This window comes from Mchenga conophoros, linkage group LG7, assembly GCF_057382185.1.
Source record: "Mchenga conophoros isolate Kocher_MC1m ecotype Shallow Benthic linkage group LG7, M_conophoros_male_GT1.1, whole genome shotgun sequence".
NCBI lineage: Eukaryota > Metazoa > Chordata > Actinopteri > Cichliformes > Cichlidae > Mchenga > Mchenga conophoros.
Genome location: NC_140532.1, coordinates 5,069,835 through 5,088,780, shown reverse-complemented (window position 1 = coordinate 5,088,780; position 18,946 = coordinate 5,069,835). Strand labels below are relative to the sequence as shown.

The 18,946-nt window shown below is 40.3% G+C and overlaps 2 protein-coding genes across 6 annotated transcripts; one reads left to right on the top strand and one right to left on the bottom strand.

Moving 5' to 3' along the window:
• Positions 1-73: 73 nt before the first annotated feature.
• On the top strand, positions 74-2,689 carry tmem17 (transmembrane protein 17). The gene is made up of 5 exons (XM_085281674.1): positions 74-285; positions 447-550; positions 1,928-2,041; positions 2,155-2,298; positions 2,381-2,689. Exons 1-5 carry the CDS (start codon positions 171-173, stop codon positions 2,456-2,458), a joined length of 555 nt encoding a protein of 184 aa, XP_085137800.1. The 5' UTR covers positions 74-170; the 3' UTR covers positions 2,459-2,689.
• On the bottom strand, positions 2,594-11,520 carry agbl2 (AGBL carboxypeptidase 2). 5 transcript variants are annotated; one of them, XM_085281671.1, is made up of 25 exons: positions 11,386-11,520; positions 11,181-11,231; positions 10,656-10,782; positions 9,607-9,736; positions 9,161-9,328; positions 8,926-9,033; positions 8,592-8,742; positions 8,234-8,489; positions 7,636-8,037; positions 7,261-7,403; positions 6,861-7,020; positions 6,548-6,674; positions 6,359-6,459; positions 6,102-6,196; positions 5,915-5,990; positions 5,707-5,802; positions 4,683-4,763; positions 4,472-4,561; positions 4,250-4,325; positions 4,009-4,161; positions 3,850-3,880; positions 3,559-3,770; positions 3,319-3,442; positions 3,043-3,202; positions 2,594-2,921 (listed from the first exon to the last, which is right to left on the bottom strand). In XM_085281671.1, exons 3-25 carry the CDS (start codon positions 10,713-10,715, stop codon positions 2,850-2,852), a joined length of 3,072 nt encoding a protein of 1,023 aa, XP_085137797.1. In that variant the 5' UTR covers positions 10,716-10,782; positions 11,181-11,231; positions 11,386-11,520; the 3' UTR covers positions 2,594-2,849. The 5 variants fall into 5 exon arrangements, 4 of the variants coding, with proteins under 4 accessions (XP_085137797.1, XP_085137796.1, XP_085137799.1 ...); XM_085281670.1 differs by lacking the exon at positions 10,656-10,782; XM_085281673.1 differs by lacking the exon at positions 10,656-10,782 and having other exon boundaries at positions 4,505-4,561.
• Positions 11,521-18,946: the final 7,426 nt, after the last annotated feature.

Below are 18,946 nucleotides of genomic sequence, written 5' to 3'. Positions count from 1 at the left end.
GCACTAAGAGGAAAGGTGTCTGGTTAAATACAAAGAACATATTCCATGCGAGATTTAAACACAGAACGCGAGATTTCCCTGGTAGCCATGGAAACGACAACGGCGTTCAGTTTCTCAGTGAGGAAGAGGCGGAGTGGTTTTCCTCTTGTAATGTTTTTATTTAGCGGACTATGGAGCTCCCGGAGACACTTAGAAAACATTTAGAGGACTTTTCTCGCAACGTTTTGTTTGACCAGAGTCGGACGGAGTCTTCCTCTAAAGACCGCGACGCGTTTTTGGCACACGGTGAATGCAGCTAACGTTACTGATGAATTAGCATTGGTGTTAGCATTGATGTAGCTGCACTAATGGCTGTTGTTTACTCAAACTAAGCTTTCCAGTAGTTTATTTGCACTTAGGTTGCTTATTCGGTTCGTGTATGTTCTGCTGTTTGTATTTGTTTTCAGACAATCGAGTTCTTTCAAGCCTCCAGCTCCAGATGTCTCTGTACTTTAACATGTGGTTCTTCCCCTGGTGGTGGATCAGTGAAACTGTAATGCTGCAGCTTAAGGTATTATGCCAACATAATTCTGGTTTACAATCTTGACCCTTTCCACTCTTATTTAGATTGTTATGCACCTTTCTGTGGTATGCTGGATTTCAGCATCAGGGGTCCACCCTGTAAAGGTCGCCAGTGTGTCACTGGACTAACAAAGAAAGACAGACAACCATTCACAGCTACAGTCGATTTAGATTCAATAAATAACCTAACCTCACTAGCTGCATGTGTTTTGACTGTTGGTAGTACCCAGAGAGAACCCACACAAACACAGGGGGATCATGCAAAGTCCACACAGGACCTTCTTCCTGTGAACCAACAATGCTAACTACTCTACCATCTGCTGCATAGTTTCCTGGCCATGGATCCAAAGTGTGAATTTGATGATCACCAGGTCACTTAGTTATTACTTTTTCCCTTGTGACATGGTGCTCCATCCTGTCATGCTGGAAACTCCACAGGTGCCTGAAGGTCTCCCAGGTTAACATGTCGAATGTTTTCTGCAACCTACCCTGTGCCCGAGGTGCTAAATTAAAGCCCCTAAGTTACACAAATGTTTGTGGGATACAATGAACGTGGGCACAAATTAAAGGGAATGAAGCTGCAGTAAATCCTGGAAAACTTTCAACTGGGTGCTCAGATTTTGTTTTAGTGTTTTTTGTTAATTATTTGTGAGCACCACATGAAATATGTAGCTCACCACTGAAACATAAATAGTTACTGGACAAAACAGCAACTGAAATAACAGTAAATACCAATTTTAAAGGTTATTGAGACAAAAAGGAGAATACATGATAGCAAGAAGACTATCGTGTATCAAAAATTACAAACCTTGGCTTCCTTTTATACTCAGTGTAGTTATTTAGCAAAAATCACATTCAGTTAAAAATATGTTAAATGTATTTGACCTTTTAGTAGTACCGTGTGCCACGTTTTCACGGTTTTTTTTTCTTTCAAAAACAGACTTTGTCCCAGTGTGTTAGGAACTGTAATCTTACCAATAAAAACATTCCAAAATACACAAGTGGTTATGAAGAGGAGCAGAAAAAAAAATCACATCATACGTTTAAAAGCAAGGATGTGGAAGAATGAACAAGATTTAACATTTGAGACACATTTGGCACTTTGCAAAATTTTTATATTTCAGTTGCTTTAAAGTCAACACATAAATATTTTTTGAGTGTTTTCAGCTGGACATAAAATCCCAAAACAGTAATATCTGACTTTTTTCGATACTTATTATTTAAAAAAATTAAATCTGAAAATGCAACAGGAAATTTGCTTGAGTTTATCTCAGAGTGTAGCATTTAAAAAAAAAACATTACAAAGTGGATACAAGTTTTAGTGTTAGACTATAAACTGTGTTGTTTGGCTTGTTATTTCCACCAGTATCCTGCTTTGTCAGACTACTACAAAATCATCCTTGTTACTATTCTTATCCTGATGACGCTGATCGAGGCTATTCGACTCTACCTTGGTTATGCCGGGAACTTGCAGCAAAAGGTGCATTTATACATTCACATATGAAATAAGGATATTTGTATAATTATATGTAAAGAAACCCAGTGAGTGGACGGCAGAGATGAAAACTTGTCAAATGACTGTATTTGTTGAAGGTCCCAGAGCTGGCTGGATTTTGGCTCTTGAGCGTCCTGCTGCAGTTTCCATTAATCCTGTTTCAGCTCTTTAATGAAGCCATCCTTGTTCAGCCCCTGGAGAGAGGTGTTCACATCATCCTTGCCTTATTCATACTCACACAGGTATGGTAAGTTGCATTATCAACATTTTCAGAATTTCGTAGCTACATTTATTAACACGGATTGTATCCCTGAATGCTCCCAGGCCATTTCTGGTTTTGTTGCGCTCCGCGACATGGTCAGACACACAGAAAGCCAATTTCATCTGCGACAGTTTGACTGACTTCTCACACTCTGACGTCCACATCTGGGCAAAACCTCTGCTCACATCTCCAGGGTCACAGGCTAACAACAAGAAACTGTCACATTTTGTCTTAGACATGCTGCACGGGGTAGCTGCTACTCAAGATCCGTTATTGAAAATAGGGGATTTTTAACATATATTTTTTGTATTTTATTAACATTTATTTTATTAATATGTTTTCACATTTTGCATTAAAAAACATGAACATGATGTGAATCCTTTGTCGTTTGTTAGAAAGAGCCAAAGATGAAGATTTTTCAGCCATAAATCAGGTCTTTATCAGGGCCATTAACATTAAGCAAAAAGGAAAAAAAGTGATTAAATTCAGAGTCAATTTATTTATTTCATGTTTAATAAGAGGCATTTTTAACTATTCCTGGAGTTTTCCCTTCCCTCTGATCCATACTGAGTATTTTTTTTCTAGGGTTTCTTTTGTAAACAACTGTTGAAGTAAAAAAGAAAAAAAATTCCATCACTGACCAGTGAATAAATTAAGTGTGTACTTCTCAGATTAGAGGTTTTCGCTTGTGCAAGGCTGACTGTGATGTCCTTTTGACCATTACTTCTTGTGGAGTCACAGTTGTATGGCTTTCTTCTCCAAAGTGATAGAGCCTAATGTCCTTAGCCTGAAGCACGCTGACTGTGTCACTCTGTGGACGTGGAAGTTGCTCTCTCATGGGGGATGAAGGTAAAATACCCCTGTGTCTTTTGTCGTTGCTTTTTCTGAGGAAATTGAAAAAGGAGAGACCAGGGTTTAAATGAACAATGCTTGTATTATTATCATAATATTTAACAGAAATAATAAATCACAGAATTAAGAGGATAATGGAGAAGTTCACCTTATTCCTGTTAGGTCCCTAAGCACAGGCACAAAAAATCTGCATGAATCGGGTTCCTTCAGGGAGGTGTCACGAGTATGAGCTTTCAGGTCCTGAACATCATGTCTGAACAGTGATGAATCCACTGAATAAAGTCAAAGTAAAGTAAGTAACAGTGATGGAGCTATTTCATGAAAATTTATCACAATAATAACTAACTACAAACTGACTAGTCTTAATATAACAAATGTGCAACCCAACCTTCTGAGGAATTGTCTTCTTCCCTTTTATACCATTTGGTCTCGGTCATTTCTGTGCGTGAGGTCTCTTTTGCATCAACGTAATGTGAGAGCCATGAAGAGCTGTCTCTAAAAATGTGCCGGCCACTGAATTTGTTGTTGTTGAAACTTGTCAGTAGATGCCTTCTTGGAATTATTTCTGGAGACATATTCACATAGGTGAATTTGGGAGATCTGTCACAAAAGAGACACAACATTTCTCAATCTTTAGTTCTGTTTAATGATAAAGATATAATAAGATTGTGAGGTTTACCCGTGGGCTGATGTAAGCAAAGGTGGCAGCCCTGAAAGGGGAAGACAAGTTTCACTACAGAGGAGCGACAATTTGATACAAACTTGAATTGACTGACTTTTTAACATTAGTAATAATATAATTAAGTTCCACCTGAAAGAAGTGTACAGACAGACAAACCTTTGTAGAATTTGTAGGGGGTAAAAGGCTGGCGGTGGCAGTGATGTTGATGCTGGCTGGATTTTATGATTTTTGATGACGGTGGAATGAGAGCCCTGAGGTTCAGTGGGGGAGAGGAGTGTCCCGGCCGTCCTGTCTCCATGTCCGGATCACCTGTAAAGTAAGTCAAGCAAGAGCTCCACATTAGTTTGGAAATACTCTGACCTTTACCTGCAGACTGAATCTCCAAAATAAACCTTACCTTTGTGGGGTGAAGCACCGGTGTATTTGCTGTGAAGTGGGCGTGGTTCTGGACTGTAACGTAGATCTGAGTTTTCCTGATTACAAATTTGAAATGAAAGATTATGGTCTGCTCCAGGTATTGCAAGACATCTGCAGATTCTCTGTGAATTATTAGTGCTTACAAAAGGCAGGTTTATGGTTGATGCATAAGGCTTCAAATAAATGACCTTCACATGATCACCTTTACATGCTTGCAGCCCTGCCACAGCCTCACCTGACTGACCTCACCATGGTGAGTGATTGTAGGACCTTTTCTCATCAGAGTGTTTACCTTAACAAAGGAGGAAACAGTAAGGATCAGTAAATGTCTTCATCTGTTCACCAGCCTCAATATTGTAGTGTAGCTGGTGTTACTGTGAAGACCACAAACACGTTTGGATGCTGTTTCATACGTGAGGTTTCTTCCTGTGGCGTTCAGCAGGCCTCTTTTGGACGCTCTCTTTGATTGTTTTGTCAGGGGGCACGTCAGACTCCTGCAAAGATCAAGAGTATTGTTTACAGCAGTGATTCCCAAAGTGTTGGAATCGTTTGAATTTTAAACTAAACAGGATAAGATGCAATTTTACTGGATAATATCCTTTTGGAGTGGTTCCAAAATCAAACAGAATTTTCTATTGAAATTTCCTTTGGTATCCCAAAGAACCTTTAATGAGGGTTTTGCAATTTGGCTTAAAATTTTCATGAAATAGTTACAGTGGCTTGCAAAAGTAGACCCTAAAATTGTCCAATAGCATGTAATTAATAGGAAAAATTTTTTGGATGTGTGATGATCAGAGCTATAAGTAAATATCTGAGTTGGCTGCAGAAGATTTTCAGATTTTATATTTGGCCCATGTGACATTTCTAGTACATAAAACACTTAGGTCAGGAGACCATTTCTGACTGTATCTACAATATAAATAATGAAAATTCAAATCTTAGATGGACTTTGACTTTTATTCCAGGCTAGATAACCTCAAAATATTTCCTCTTTTGTTCGATCATTTCATTTGTTAATATGCATCCAGTCCTGCATTTCAGGCCTGCATCACATTTTTAAAACAAGCTAGGATAAGGGTAAATGTGGGCTAATAACGTCGCAATAATTGCAATAATAAAATAAAGATGTGAAATGAGAGAGGTGATGTCAATGGGTGACTGCAATCATGATTTGGTATTAAAAAAATGAAAAAATTAAAGAATTGTTTAAAAGCAATTGCATATTTCTCCCTCTAAAGTGCATAAAACCATGAAATGGTTCAAGGAATCTGCAGAAATGCCAGCCTCTAAAAGGCAAGACCAGAAAAAGATTAAATATTTTGAGTTCATAATGGCTAAAATCAAACAAAAGTCAAGGTGAACTTAAGAATCACCAACTTTTTCTTTTTTTATTTAAGATCTGGCTGATTAAAGACTTTTCGTGTTGCTTTTCAGGACCTTTTGCTGTGTTTTGTTTTTTACTCTGTTTGGTCGTCGTCTATTCCTCTCTTTATGACTCCTGAAGTGTTTCTTTTTTTTCGTCACTGGAGTTTGCTGTGACAGAAAACAGAAGCATGTTGTAAACTAACAGAACATATGACTTAAAACTGATTACTACAGTCAAACAGGTGCTGGAGGCTTCGGTGTATTAGTGTAGTCAGTTTACCTCTGTATATGTTTCTGGCTGGTTCAGCAAATGAAGTGGGAGTCCTTCTGAATCTGAACTATCTGAGCCACTCGTGCTATGAGAGCAAAAGAAAAATGTTTGCATTCAGGCTAATTCAGAAAATATTCTCCCAATCTCACATTGCCCAAGTGTGGTTAGTATGGATAAAAATATATATTTTTATCACCTGGTTTCGAGGTCAGAGCTGTTGCCCAAATCTTTGCCCAGTCTTTCTCTGAACTCCTTTTGCAGCAATGCCAATTCTGTCAGACAATAAGTGATCTCAAATAAAAAGCACAGACAAAATTAAAATAATTGCATATATATACAGTCACTATATCAAAACACAAGTATCCAGGATTATTATTAACGGTCATACAATAGCAACTAGACTGAGTTGGAGCTTACTATAGTATTTGTTTTTATATTTGCTTAATCTCTCACCTTTATTGGATCAGGGTCACAATAGTCCAGGAGGGTGTCACACAGGTGAAAACCCAGGGACTTCAAGTCTTGAGTAGTAAAATGTGTTCCTCTCCTGTCGCCTAAGAGTTCAGCAAATTATAAATCCGCTTACGTGATATGTGCAAGCTTACAAAAAACATGCACATCTTCAGAAAGTTTTTTACTCACCTAAAGTGGAGCCTCCAAAGGTGGCCTCCATGGTGTAGCTGTTTTTGATGCCAAGTCTCCACATGACGATTCGTCCTGTGCCCTCTTTGCTCTTCTGCACCCGGAATTTACAGCTGTTAAAGGAGAACTAAGAAAAGAACAGTGTATATGAAATATCAAGAGTTTGATAGGTAGTAAACTTGAAGTTTAAATACTGGTGAGTGACAAACAGGTGGGTAAGGTAAGGCCCATACAACCACAGAAAAAAATGTCGAACTTTAATCTTAAAAGTCAGCAACAGTGTTTGAAAGCCCTCAGACAAAATACACTTTACCTTATTGCTAGCATTCTTGCTCATCATTAGTGGAAAGACTCTCGCGTGAAGTTTCAGTGTAGAGTCACCTTTGTTTTTGCAGCCATACATGAAGACATCGTTTTTTCGGCTGTGACCATGAAAATCACAGTAAAGAACTACATCTCTTTCGGCCAGTAATCTGAGGAAAATGCAGTGTGGCAGAGATTTCGATTAAGAAACAAATTCAGTCAACATTCACAATCAATTAAAAAATTGTGTATGCACAGGCTGTTTGGTAATCATCATATTTGAAACATATTGGAAAGCCTGAGGCACTTCAAAGGAGAAATATCTTGAGCTTGATTAAGCAACTCTAAACATGTCAAAAATGATTTTTTTTTTTTTAGCATTTAGCATTTTTTTTTTTATCAAGTCTCACTTTTCCACCATGTTTCGGGTGTGCCACACAGAAGGAAAGGAATCTCTGAGCAGTGTCCTGTAGTTTCTGTTGAGGTCCCTGCCTGCAAGAGAGCAGCGGTAGTTACCCACCACGACACCATCTGGGTTCAACATTGGGACCACCTGCAGCACCAAAGAGGAGCAAACAAAAATTAGCTTAATTGCCATAATTAAAACTAGAGAAACACAGCGATCTGTAACAATACGTTTAAAAAAAACAAGTGTATTATAAAAAATAGGTTTATTATATTAAATTGATTGTTATCTTCTTTCACAAACAAAAAACAAACACACAAATTTGCAATGTATTTCAGTACGGATTAACACATTAAGCCAGAATAGAGACAACAGGCACCTTAAAAACAAAAGTGTCCCTGAGAAGCTGAGCATCATCTGAGTCACCAAGAAGAAAGTTCAGGAATCCCTCCATCATCCAGGATGCATTGGATTCTCCTGGGTGCACCCTGGCTGTCACCACCACAGCCTTCTTGGTCTTGTCGTCCATTCTGTTAGAGTCCTGGGGTGTTACTGTTATCACATACACAGCGTTTCCAGCAAGACTTTGGCACAAGACCCGTACTTTGCAGTATGACCTAACTGTAGGGTTGGAAGTAATACGGCTAAGGTAGCGCTGCAGGCGTGAATATGTGTAGGGGTAGCAGTGGGCCAGGTAGCAGGTGTCTGAATCATAAGGGAACTGGAGTGTCCAGGAGAGTGAGTAAAGGGTGATGCCATCACTGTTGTTGTCCTTTGTATTCTAAGTGACGCAGAGAAAATATACTTTTAGAAACAATCCTGTCTACAGTCAGACTTTCAGTTCAGGCATTAATCTTTGACAGATTACCTCTACACTATGTTCATACATTTAATTCTCAGCTAATGTTCAAAGGGAGAAAGTGATTGGTTCTGGGAAATAAGGTATCATAGTTAAACTTAATCCAGATGCCACCTACCTGACTGCAGTTCTGGTAGTATTTGATATTTGAACCTGCGCGTTTCCATCCAACACCATTCTCTTCAGCATCCCTCTCAGAGTACAGGAGTGGTTTCATACCCTGTGAATACAGACTGCTCCTCTTCATCAAGTTAATGATAGTGAAGCGGTAGGTGACGCCAGCTTTTGTGTTCCTGACCCTGAAGTAAAACCACTGCGTGTGCTTTGTTGTGTACATGTCTGTGCGCAGGGTCAGCTCATAGTCATAGGCACCCCTGAACAGGCAAGAAAATATGAGCAGAGATCCAAACTGAACCTAACATTACTCCAAAAGTGAAAATATACAACTGAAAAGAACAATAAACCTGCAGACTCACACTTGGACGGCCTGCTGAAGGTTCCCACTCTCAAACCGTGACTCAAACTTGAGAGTCAGCTCTGACTGACTGACATCATAAAAAGTGGCTCGCTTAATGGGTTCTCTGCTTCCTCCAATACGAGAGTAGGTGAAATATGGGTGCTTAGCGGCTTTAAAGGATGAGAAGAACAAAAAAAAAAAAGAAACACTAAATTTACTTAAAGCTTTAAGATGCACTGAATTTACATTGTTTTTTCAGAGAATAGTGACAGTATACAGTATATAACTTAAAGTACATATGAAATAACCTGGAAGTGCAAACATAAATCCCAATGATGACAGTTAAGAGTTACCATGGTCAATGCAGAATACCACCTTCCCCCTCTCCTCTCCGACTGGCATGGGTGTCCTCTCATATCCTGTGCACTGATAGAAGGGCTCTGGCTCTGGTGGGTCCCACTCTAGAAAATACACTCATTTTAAACAAGGGAATGCCAAATTTCTGTTCAACATATTGTTGGTATGGTTTTTATTCTTACCACTAAAAAAACCCAGTGACATCAAAGTTTTATTGAAATGAAGCATTACCTATGTGATGGATAATGTCTCTGATGACCTCACACTCTATTGGCCAGCGGATGCCGCATGAGAAGTTGACCAGTTCTGGTGGTGGCCTGAGACTTATAACAGGTCGTCCACCACTGATGGTAACGAGTAGCTGTGTGGTCCTCAGCTTCTGACTTAGGTCTCTACATACTGAGTGGGAACATGAAACACACCTTTAATGCTATTTTAACAATCATGCTGTTTGCTACAATCTTCATCATGTATGCCCACTTGCCTCATGGGGTTTACGCTGACAGATGCAGTTATCTCATTTATAAAACAGTGCTTGTTAAATATATAAAGATGTAAAACTGAAATGAGATGACCATGCTTGCTTTTCAAAAGTTCATTACATTGACACTCGTGTATCAGCAACATTTAGGCTACATACATGTTATACAATAACACCCTTTATGAAAACAGCTTACACTGCTTCATCTTTGTCAGTTCCTCATCATCTTCATCTGTGCGGGAGTAACTGGTGTCTGCTGTGTCCAGCTGGTGGGCAGTTCCACAGTTCCTAACAGCAGAGCTGACCATGGTTGGTGTTTTCTCTGCCTGGTCAGGAAAATATAAGTAATCAGTGCTGGATCAATTTTTAACCAATAAACATATATAACTTAGCACCTGCACCAATACTGGTTTGTAATCAAGACAATATAAAATAAAAAAATTTCAACATCTTCTAGTGGATGTTTTCAGTTATGCTGTTTTCAGGTCTTTCCGTCGGTCATTAGCTGTTACATACATAGAGTTCAGAAGTTTACATACACTCATCACTGGAATGAAAGTCATGGGATTTTTAAGCTTTTAATAATTTCTTTGAACAATGTTTTTTTGTGTATGTGTGTGTTTAGGATCATTGTCCTTTTGGAAAGGCTCATTGTGTTTTAAATGTCTAGCTGTTGTTTTTAGCTGAAGAATTTGGAGGTAGTCCTCCTTATTTCAATCACTTTGAATAACGTACCAGTACCACTGGCAGCAAAACAGCCCCAAAGCATGATGCTACGAACACCATGCTTGACAGCTGGTACAGAGGGCTTAAGTTTGAAAGTTTCACTCCAAATATATACTTGCCATTATGACTAAATAGCTAACTTGCTAACTTGTCTGAACATAAAACTTTAGATTTCCTGTCCTGAGTATGACTGTTTGGGTGTTTTTCCACACCTTGGGAAAGTGGTGACACACCAGCATAATTTGAACTTATGTACAACTGTTTATGTTAAAGTGTGTCTGTATACTTTCTGACCCTGTGTCTGGAATACAGAAAATCCTAAATAATTTTCATTTTTAAATTCTTTAATAATATAGGCTGTACAATCATTCCAGCCTGGAAAAAGAAAAGTTCAAAGAATTCATTAACCCCCCCCCCAAATTACCATTTGGTGTTTGATATTTAAGCCCATGATAAGTGTATATAATCTTCTGACTGTATCATTTCAAATCAAAGCAACAGATCAAAATCATCTGATACCCCCCATTTTCCTCCAAAGAGACACAACAGGATCTGATCTGATACAGGATCTTCCACCATTGGTAGTCCAGGACAAATCACTGCAATACTTTCAATGACAAAAATGTGTTTTGCCCGTGTGTGCAACCTGTATCAGAAAAATATGACCAAAAGACAAAAACAGTTATTTTGTACATTTCAGTAGTGGTTTCTCACGTCGTTTAAATTCCAAAGGAAATGTTCATTCTTTTGGTTTTTCATATAGTTCAGTTTTAATTGATTTTTAGATTGGATTGGATCTTTACAGTTTAGTTTGAATATCAAGACCCCGCACCCCCTCTTTTCCCCCTTTATTTCGTCAGGGTCATTTTTCAAAAAGGGTTAGGCCTGGCTTTTGTTTAAAAAATATCTACCAAATCAAACACGTACAACTGCCCGCTCTGGCGACCCGTTGTGAATGAGGGCGCAGCCCAACGTAGCTGTATCAGAGCTCTGCTTTAGTAAACTAAAATAACATTTAACGTAAACAAAGAAACTCCAAATTACCTGTGTAGGTTTGAGTGTAGAATCTCTCACGGGGATCTTAACCTGGCATTCCTGCATGAAGACAGCAACTTAAAAACCTTGTTCACTACATTTTCGAGCGTGTAAACGCCACTACTATCGTTAGCATACATTATTTTGGCAGCTTGCTAACATTTCTGACCGTGCTAGCGCTTTCTACGTTTATCACACTCTGACGGCCACTTACCTCGCTCATATTTGATTGTACTACGGCCCCCCGGCGAAATATAAGCGTACGTTTTAGAGGTAAGTAAGACTACACTGAACAACCTTTTTCGGGGGACCTGACTTTGCTATGCAACCAAAAGCCTCAACACCAAAGTTGCCATGGAAACAGGTAACTTACTGAAAAAATCTAGGAAATGCGCGATGATGATGTCGATAAGAAAAAAAATACTTTGTGTAAAATATTACATACATTTTCAAAATAATTTTATAGTTACAAATAATAACAATATAATACTAATAGTAACATTATTATAAGATTTATAATAATAATAACATTACATGGCAGTACGGTGACTAGATTACCCTCTTTACGGGACTGCACAGCATGTATAGTCTTTGTCCCCTGTCTCACATTTCGGCTGGACCGTTGAATAGTCTGGCTTTTATCCATGGTCTATGAAGGGAAGGCTTTTTATTAGCCTATAATCAGAGGTGGGTAGTAACGAGCTACATTTACTCCGCTACATTTACTTGAGTAGGTTTTTGAAAAAAATGTACTTTTAAAGTACCTTTTTTGCACGATACTTTTTACTTTTACTTGAGTACATTTGTGAAGAAGAAACCGTACTTTTACTCCGCCATATTTGCAAAATTCGACTCGTTACTTTTTTAAATAATTAATTTCACACATTGGATGGATCATGCCGCCACTTGGAGCTACCGGTAACTCTTTCACCAATCAGACGTAGCCATGCGGTCACATGACCAGATATAAAATGGCAGGCCTAGTATTTTATTTTATTTTTTTTAAATATTAAACTTTATTAAGAAACAGTATACAGAACATGTATACTGTTAGGTATTTTAGTACCATGGGAGCATTTACTGGATATTGTTTTATAGTGACATACAGGAAAACTCTGTCATTCAATAAGGCCCCTTTGTTTTAGTTATTTTTCTCTTTGACCCAAGAATTGATGTGTGAGAATCACAGGCTGGTACAAGGTTGAAATACCACAGAGATCACTCCCTCAGCTACATTAGTTTCTAAATCTCTTAGGAGACGCCTGTTGAAGGCCAAATGGTTTGTTTCAGAATTCACTAATGAAAGAACTCTTTATTTCGTGCCTTGAAAATATGTCGCTGAGATAATCACAATTGTAGCTGAACTGATAAACTATACAAAGGATGCTTCTTCACCCAAGGGCAGGAAGACGCTCCCTTATCTTGGTCTGTACTGGTTTAAACTGATAATCTGCTGTCTCATGAATTTTACCCTCTATATAAACTGTTGTACTTGTGAATAAAGTTGAGTCAATTTGGGAAGACAACCTGAAGCAGTCTCTGTTTTCTTGTTCTCCCAAGCTGCTCCCGAGCTCGTACTAACACGCTGAATGGCATGCTTGAATATTACTTGAGAATATATTTGACTGTGTTACAGACTAAGGGACATTCTCTGCTGATAGACGTCCACGCCTCGGAGGAAGCCGATCCACGGATTAGGCCCTGGAAACCGTTTCCTTCATATACAATCAGAACAAAATTAACATATGCCAGGGGGTGTAATACAAAGAATTACAAACATTCAAATAATTTGTAATTACTACAAATAGTAATAGTTTTCATAGCCTTTTTGTTAAGTGATCCACTATAAAATGGCAGGCCGAGTAGCCCAAGCCTTTCAACTTCCAAAGACGGACGGAAGAAATACATCAAAAAATGGCAACCGTCTCCGCTAACACTGAACAGGACAAACACCCTTGGCCGCATATGCAAAGCATGTTTCACTTTAAAGGAGTACAAAAGGACAGCTATATAATGCGGTGTCTTCTGTGTGAGCCAAAGCAAACCGACGTTTCAGCGTACAAAAACTCAACATCTAACCTGAGGAAACATGTTGCGGTAAGTTTGCTTTAAATTTCTTTTTTTTTAGCTGTGGTTAAGTGGATGTCAGTAGTGATGGGCAGATGAAGCTTCATGAAGCACTGTAGATTTCCGGAGGAAGGGTCATAACAACCATCTGCCTCTCTTCATTGGTAGTGAGGCGGTGGAGAGGGTGAGCAGTTTTAAATTCTTGGGGGTAACTGTAACTGAGGACCTGTCCTGGGGCAACCATATCACCTTAGTTGCACGGAAGGCCCAACAGCGCCTCTACTACCTGAGGAGACTACGGAGCGCACACATTCCCAGACCTCTGATGTTGAACTTCTACAACTGTGCCATCAGCAGCGTTCTGACGCATGGATTTCTAGTGTGGTTCCCCAGCTGCACCAAGGCCGACCAGCAAGCACTCCAGCGGGTGGTGAAAGAAGCTGGCAGAATTATTGGAACAAGTCTGCCAGAGATCAGTAATATCTTCCCCACTCGCTGTCTGAGGAGGGTGCACAGTATCCTGCGGGACCAACATCACCCTGCGTACCACCTTTTCCACCTGCTGCCCTCAGGGAGAAGGTACAGGTCTATACAGGCCAGAACATCCAGACTGGCCAACAGCCTGTATCCACAGGCTGTGAGGCTCCTGAATTCTGCCCCCCTCCCCTCTCTGCCCTCCTCTCACGGACAATAACCATATCCAACTTCTCAATAGCAATGAACTGGTTTGCATTGGTGCATTATATCTTTATTCTCTTTCCCCCCTGCCCCCCCCCCCCTTTCTTAAATAGACAACCATCATATCTCACAGTATAATAATATTGAACGGGTTGCATTGTTGCATTTTGTCATGTTTCTCAGGTCTTTGTCTGAATGTCCTATGAACATTACCTGTCTTGTTCTCATGTTGTTGCTAAGGATTGTCTCATTGCACTGAAGTCACACTGGGTTAAATATTTACACTTGGGTTTTAAGGGGTATTTTTTTTTTTACGGGTTGTACGGAAGCCCCAAACGCAATTTCATTGTTCTTTGACAATGACAATAAATACATACTTGACTTGACTTTTCATCCAATTGGTTCATCCCAGCGCAAAGCTTCTTGAAGCTTCATTTGCTCTAGTAGGACACCTACTGGACGTAAAAATATTAGTTGGCATGAATTTGAAGAGTGTGGCCTTTTGCACACAGCCTGTAAATGTCAACAACAAAAGGAGTGTGTAAAACATGTATATTGTAGTGATGCAGTATACTGTGTATATTTATACTGGCAGTATGGAAAATGATCATTTGGAAATGCTTAAAATGGAAATGATCATTTACTGTGAGGTGAGGTGTGGTTGGGGTGTGGACAGTAGTTGTGCTTTTGTAACGTTGAGGTATGGACAGCTACACACTGAGGCTTTGAGCCTCAGTCCTGCCTGTTCACATTTTATTCTATAAAAACTAAATTTTCACTGCTTTTATGGCCTTTTTAGTGGGGGGAACATAGCTAGGATTTAATGGTTTAACAAATCTTTTAAATCCTTTGTCCTCCACAATGCTAAATGGCTGGGAGTCCTCAATCACCATGCTAACCAGGTCTTCATCTATTTGAGATTGTTCTCCTGAGGAAAGACAATAAAGACAAAGCACAAATATAAACATCACACACGTAACTTATTACAGCTGTATAATATTGTTATATCATTTAGTAACATTACTGCATGCTATATTATCATGGCATTTGATGGCTCACCTGGTCTTGCTCCACAATCGGTGTTCCCCTTATTCTCATGCAAAGCTCTGTAGTGCCTAAGCATGGATGAGGTGTTGTTGTTATATCCCAGCTCCCTGGCACATAGCAAACACTTCACCTTGTACAAAAGTCAAGACAGCTTAACATAAATTGTATTGCACCATCAGTATTATGAAAATATATCTTCTGTAGAAATTTACATACCTTGTTGGGAGGAATAAAATCAAAATGTTCCCACACAGGGGAGGACATCCTCCTCTTCTTAGCTGGCTCCATTCTCTCCTGACTTTCTCTCCTCACTCTCATAAACCTCCAAACTGTCTCCAAACTCTCACTAACCGCAACTCTCCATCAAACACCTACATTTTTGAATGAAGTCTGAGGGGTTTATATCGCTGTCATATCTCGTGGCAAAGTTCGAACCACTTCATGAACCAGTCACGTGGTACAGCCGGGCAGCGAGGCTTCGGACGTCATCATTTTCAGCTCCTCCCATAAATGAAGCAAGCCTCGATACGCGCATCGCGGAAACGCCCTCTCCATTACTCGACACAAGCTTTGAAACCTCGATACAGAACGTCACATCACTAGTGTTGTAATCTCATGATTCTAATAATGCTACAGATATCTGGAATATACATTCAAAGGTAATTCTAACAAAGATAATGTTTAATGTAGCCTTAGAAATGAAGCTTTCCGTTGTCCTTTTTTCCTATTTCCGTTGTGCTTTTGCAGCGCTTTTCTCTTTGTAGCGTTTTTCTTTTTGCAGTGCAGCGTTTTTCTTGAAGTTGCAGTGCAGCGTCTTTCTTTTTGCAGCGTTTTCCTTTTTGCAGCATTTTTCTTTTTGCAAGTGTTTTCTGAAGTTGCAGTCCGTTTGGTCTCTCAGGGCCACCGTACGTTTCAGCCCAATTTAACGTCACCGTGGTAGGAATTAGAATCAAACTTATGGGAAAGGAGACCCCTTGGACATCAAACAGCGTGATGAGAACTATTGAAAAGAAAAGAAATAATCTTTGGAAAAAAATATCTAAGGAGAATTAATTTATTTTAGTCTGACCCCACTCCCATCCGCTAACATGGAGGAGGCGGGTTTATGACTTATACTGCAGGGGGCGATAGGGACGTTTTGGCTTCATTTTTGGGGAGCTGTCGCGTCGTCCATGTTTTCTACAGTCAATGCTCACACACATCACATACACTCCTTACTGCACCCAGTCACACGCAAGACAGTAATTCCCGCAACACAGAGAAAGAACTCACAGGACACTCTGCAAAATTCAAAGCTGTAGCTGTAGCATAAACAACAACAAACTGGGACTGTTTGTAATTCTGTCCTGGGGTTTATACAGGTGCCGTCATAAGTCATAGTCAAAGCTATAAATAAACCCAGCAGCTTCAAGATCATTTTTGCTCTGGCAAGATGGCAAGACGGTCATATTCACTGCTTCAAGCACCTGACTATGTGAGGCACTCAGAGAGCGAAGATGACGAGGAATCCGCTGCATCAGTCTCCTCAGAGAATGACAGCATCGCTACCAGTGATGAGGATTACCATCCAGTGCCCGATTCCTCTTCTTCAGCAAGTGAGAATGATACAAAGACAGCAGTCGAGGTAGAGCGGCTAATGGAAGAGACGGTAGGAGAAGCGGCAGACGCCGGGGCGCCGGGGGCCGAGTGGATGTCTCGTTCTGGGAATATTGAGTGGTTTCCCACTGCTGAGGAGACCATGCGCTACAATCCAGTACCCACTGGTATCACTCCAGGGCCCACCCTGTATGCAGTTACCCGCATTAGCACCCTGAGATCTGCATTTGACCTGTTTGTGACAGAAGAGATCATTCAGCTGCTGTGCACCTACACAAACCTGCATGGGAGGCGAAAGTGTGAGAATTGGAGGGATGTGGATGATGTGGAGATGAGAGCGTACATTGGGACTTTGATTCTCGCTGGTGTCTACCGCTCAAGGCATGAAGCATCGCGTGGTTTGTGGGCTGACAAGACCGGACGGGCAATATTCCGTGCTACAATGCCCCACTATCGCTACGCCCAGATCAGCGCTAACATCCGCTTTGATGACAAGCTCGCCCGCCCGAGATGTTTCAGGAACGATAAGCTTGCTGCATTTCGCGACCTGTGGGAAAAGTGGGTTGCTCGTCTCCCCCTGCTGTTCAATCCAGGAGTTGACGTCTGTGTCGATGAGCAGATGGTTGGATTCAAAGGTCGATGTGGATTTCGGCAGTATATGCCCAAGAAGCCTGCAAAATATGGCATTAAAATCTGGGTGATCTGTGATGTGGCAACCTCCTATGCTTGGAAGATGGAAATTTACACAGGAAAATCTGGAAGTTCCCGGGAAGTTAATCAGGGAATGAGAGTTGTGCTACAACTGACAGAGGGGCTCAAAGGACACACTGTCACTTGTGACAACTTCTTTACATCGTTCAGCTTGGCAGAGGAGCTGCTCAGAAGAAAAGTAGCTCTGGTTGGCACAATCAGGGGAAACAAACCAGAGCTCCCTCCCCAGCTTGTTCAGCTGAGACAGAGGAAGATTCTTTCATCTCTCTTTGCCTTCACCAAAACAACCATGGCAGTCTCCTACATGCCCAAGCAAGGGAAGAATGTGCTTCTTTTGAGCACAAAGCATAGGGAACCAGCAGTCAGTGATGGGGAAAAGAAGAAGCCAGCAGCAATCCTTGATTACAACAAGTGTAAAGGTGGAGTGGATAACCTAGACAAGGTTGTCGGCACCTACAGTTGTCGGAGGAAAACCAGTCGCTGGCCACTGGCTCTGTTCTACAATCTTCTGGACATCTCAGCATACAATGGCTTTGTCCTGTGGAAAGCAGTGAATCCTGAGTGGGAGTCCGCCAAGACCCACAAACGAAGGGTGTTCCTGGAGGAGCTGGGCTACATGCTGGTGACTCCAGAAATTGCAAGACGGCCTTGTGCCCCACGCTCAAAAGCAGCCGCTGCTATTGTTGCTGAGATACAGCAGACAGAATCAGAAACAGAGTCTGACCCAAAGCCCATCAACAAAACGAGGAAAAGGTGCGAACTGTGTATAAACAGAAGAAGAACGGCAACCACTTGCTCCAGCTGTGAAAAGAGTGTCTGCAAAGATCACTCTGCTGTGGTTTGCGTGTCCTGCCTTCCCTGAGTACACGTGTACACACACACACACACACACACACACACACACACAGAAAGAGGATGTATTTTGTACAAACAAGCAATAAAAGGCCGTTTTTGGCATGACTAACAAAGTGGGAGTTTCTTTTATTGGGGTCATTACTCACAGGAATAAAAATGGTTTTCATGACTAGGACTGGTTTTCATTTAAAAAATGAAGTTGGTCTAAGTAGAAAAATGTTTTAATATATAATAATTTTATAGTATTCTGTAAATGTAAACAAGGGGTGGCCATTTTTGGCCACGGACGGTCTGAGAGGGAGTTTTTTTGTTTTTCTGCCACTGCAGAAAAACAAATGTTGCATAAATGTCATTGATGCTGTTAATTATTGCTATGCATCTAACCTTCATCATGGTTAGCAAATAAATCAGATGGCATGTATTATTTAGAAAAAAACTGGGATTTTATGATTTTCTCAATTTATGAGTTATGATTATGTGCTCTAACTGATATTTAAAGGGTTAAATTTCAGAATTTTAATGAAATTTTGATTTTCATGAACAGCCCTGATGCTAATCTAAAAAATCATGTTAAAAAAACTGGACATTTTTCTTAATATATATGAATTCTATAGCATTTTGTAAATGTAAACAAGGGGTGGCCATTTTTGGCCACGAACAGTTTGAGAGGGAGTTTTTATGTTTTTGCTCTCTCTGCACTAAAAATTACAGACCTAATCTGTAGGTGGCCACGAACAAGCTGAAAGGGTAGTGATTTTGATCAGACTCAGAGGGTTAATCAGTCTGTGGGTATCATCAGCTCTGATCCTGTTCCCCCAGCA

Bases quoted from the DNA above. Each gene is read 5' to 3' on its own strand.
- tmem17 (XM_085281674.1), top strand. From the start codon at position 171: ATGGAGCTCCCGGAGACACTTAGAAAACATTTAGAGGACTTTTCTCGC. The intron at 2,042-2,154 runs GTGCATTTATAC...TATTTGTTGAAG, and splicing joins CCGGGAACTTGCAGCAAAAG to GTCCCAGAGCTGGCTGGATT. The intron at 2,299-2,380 runs GTATGGTAAGTT...GAATGCTCCCAG, and splicing joins CCTTATTCATACTCACACAG to GCCATTTCTGGTTTTGTTGC.
- agbl2 (XM_085281671.1), bottom strand. From the start codon at position 10,715: ATGGTGGAAGATCCTGTATCAGATCAGATCCTGTTGTGTCTCTTTGGA. The intron at 9,034-9,160 runs GTAATGCTTCAT...TGTATTTTCTAG, and splicing joins AGACATTATCCATCACATAG to AGTGGGACCCACCAGAGCCA. The intron at 4,764-5,706 runs GTCCTGAAAAGC...TGATCTTTGCAG, and splicing joins AAAACAAAACACAGCAAAAG to GAGTCTGACGTGCCCCCTGA.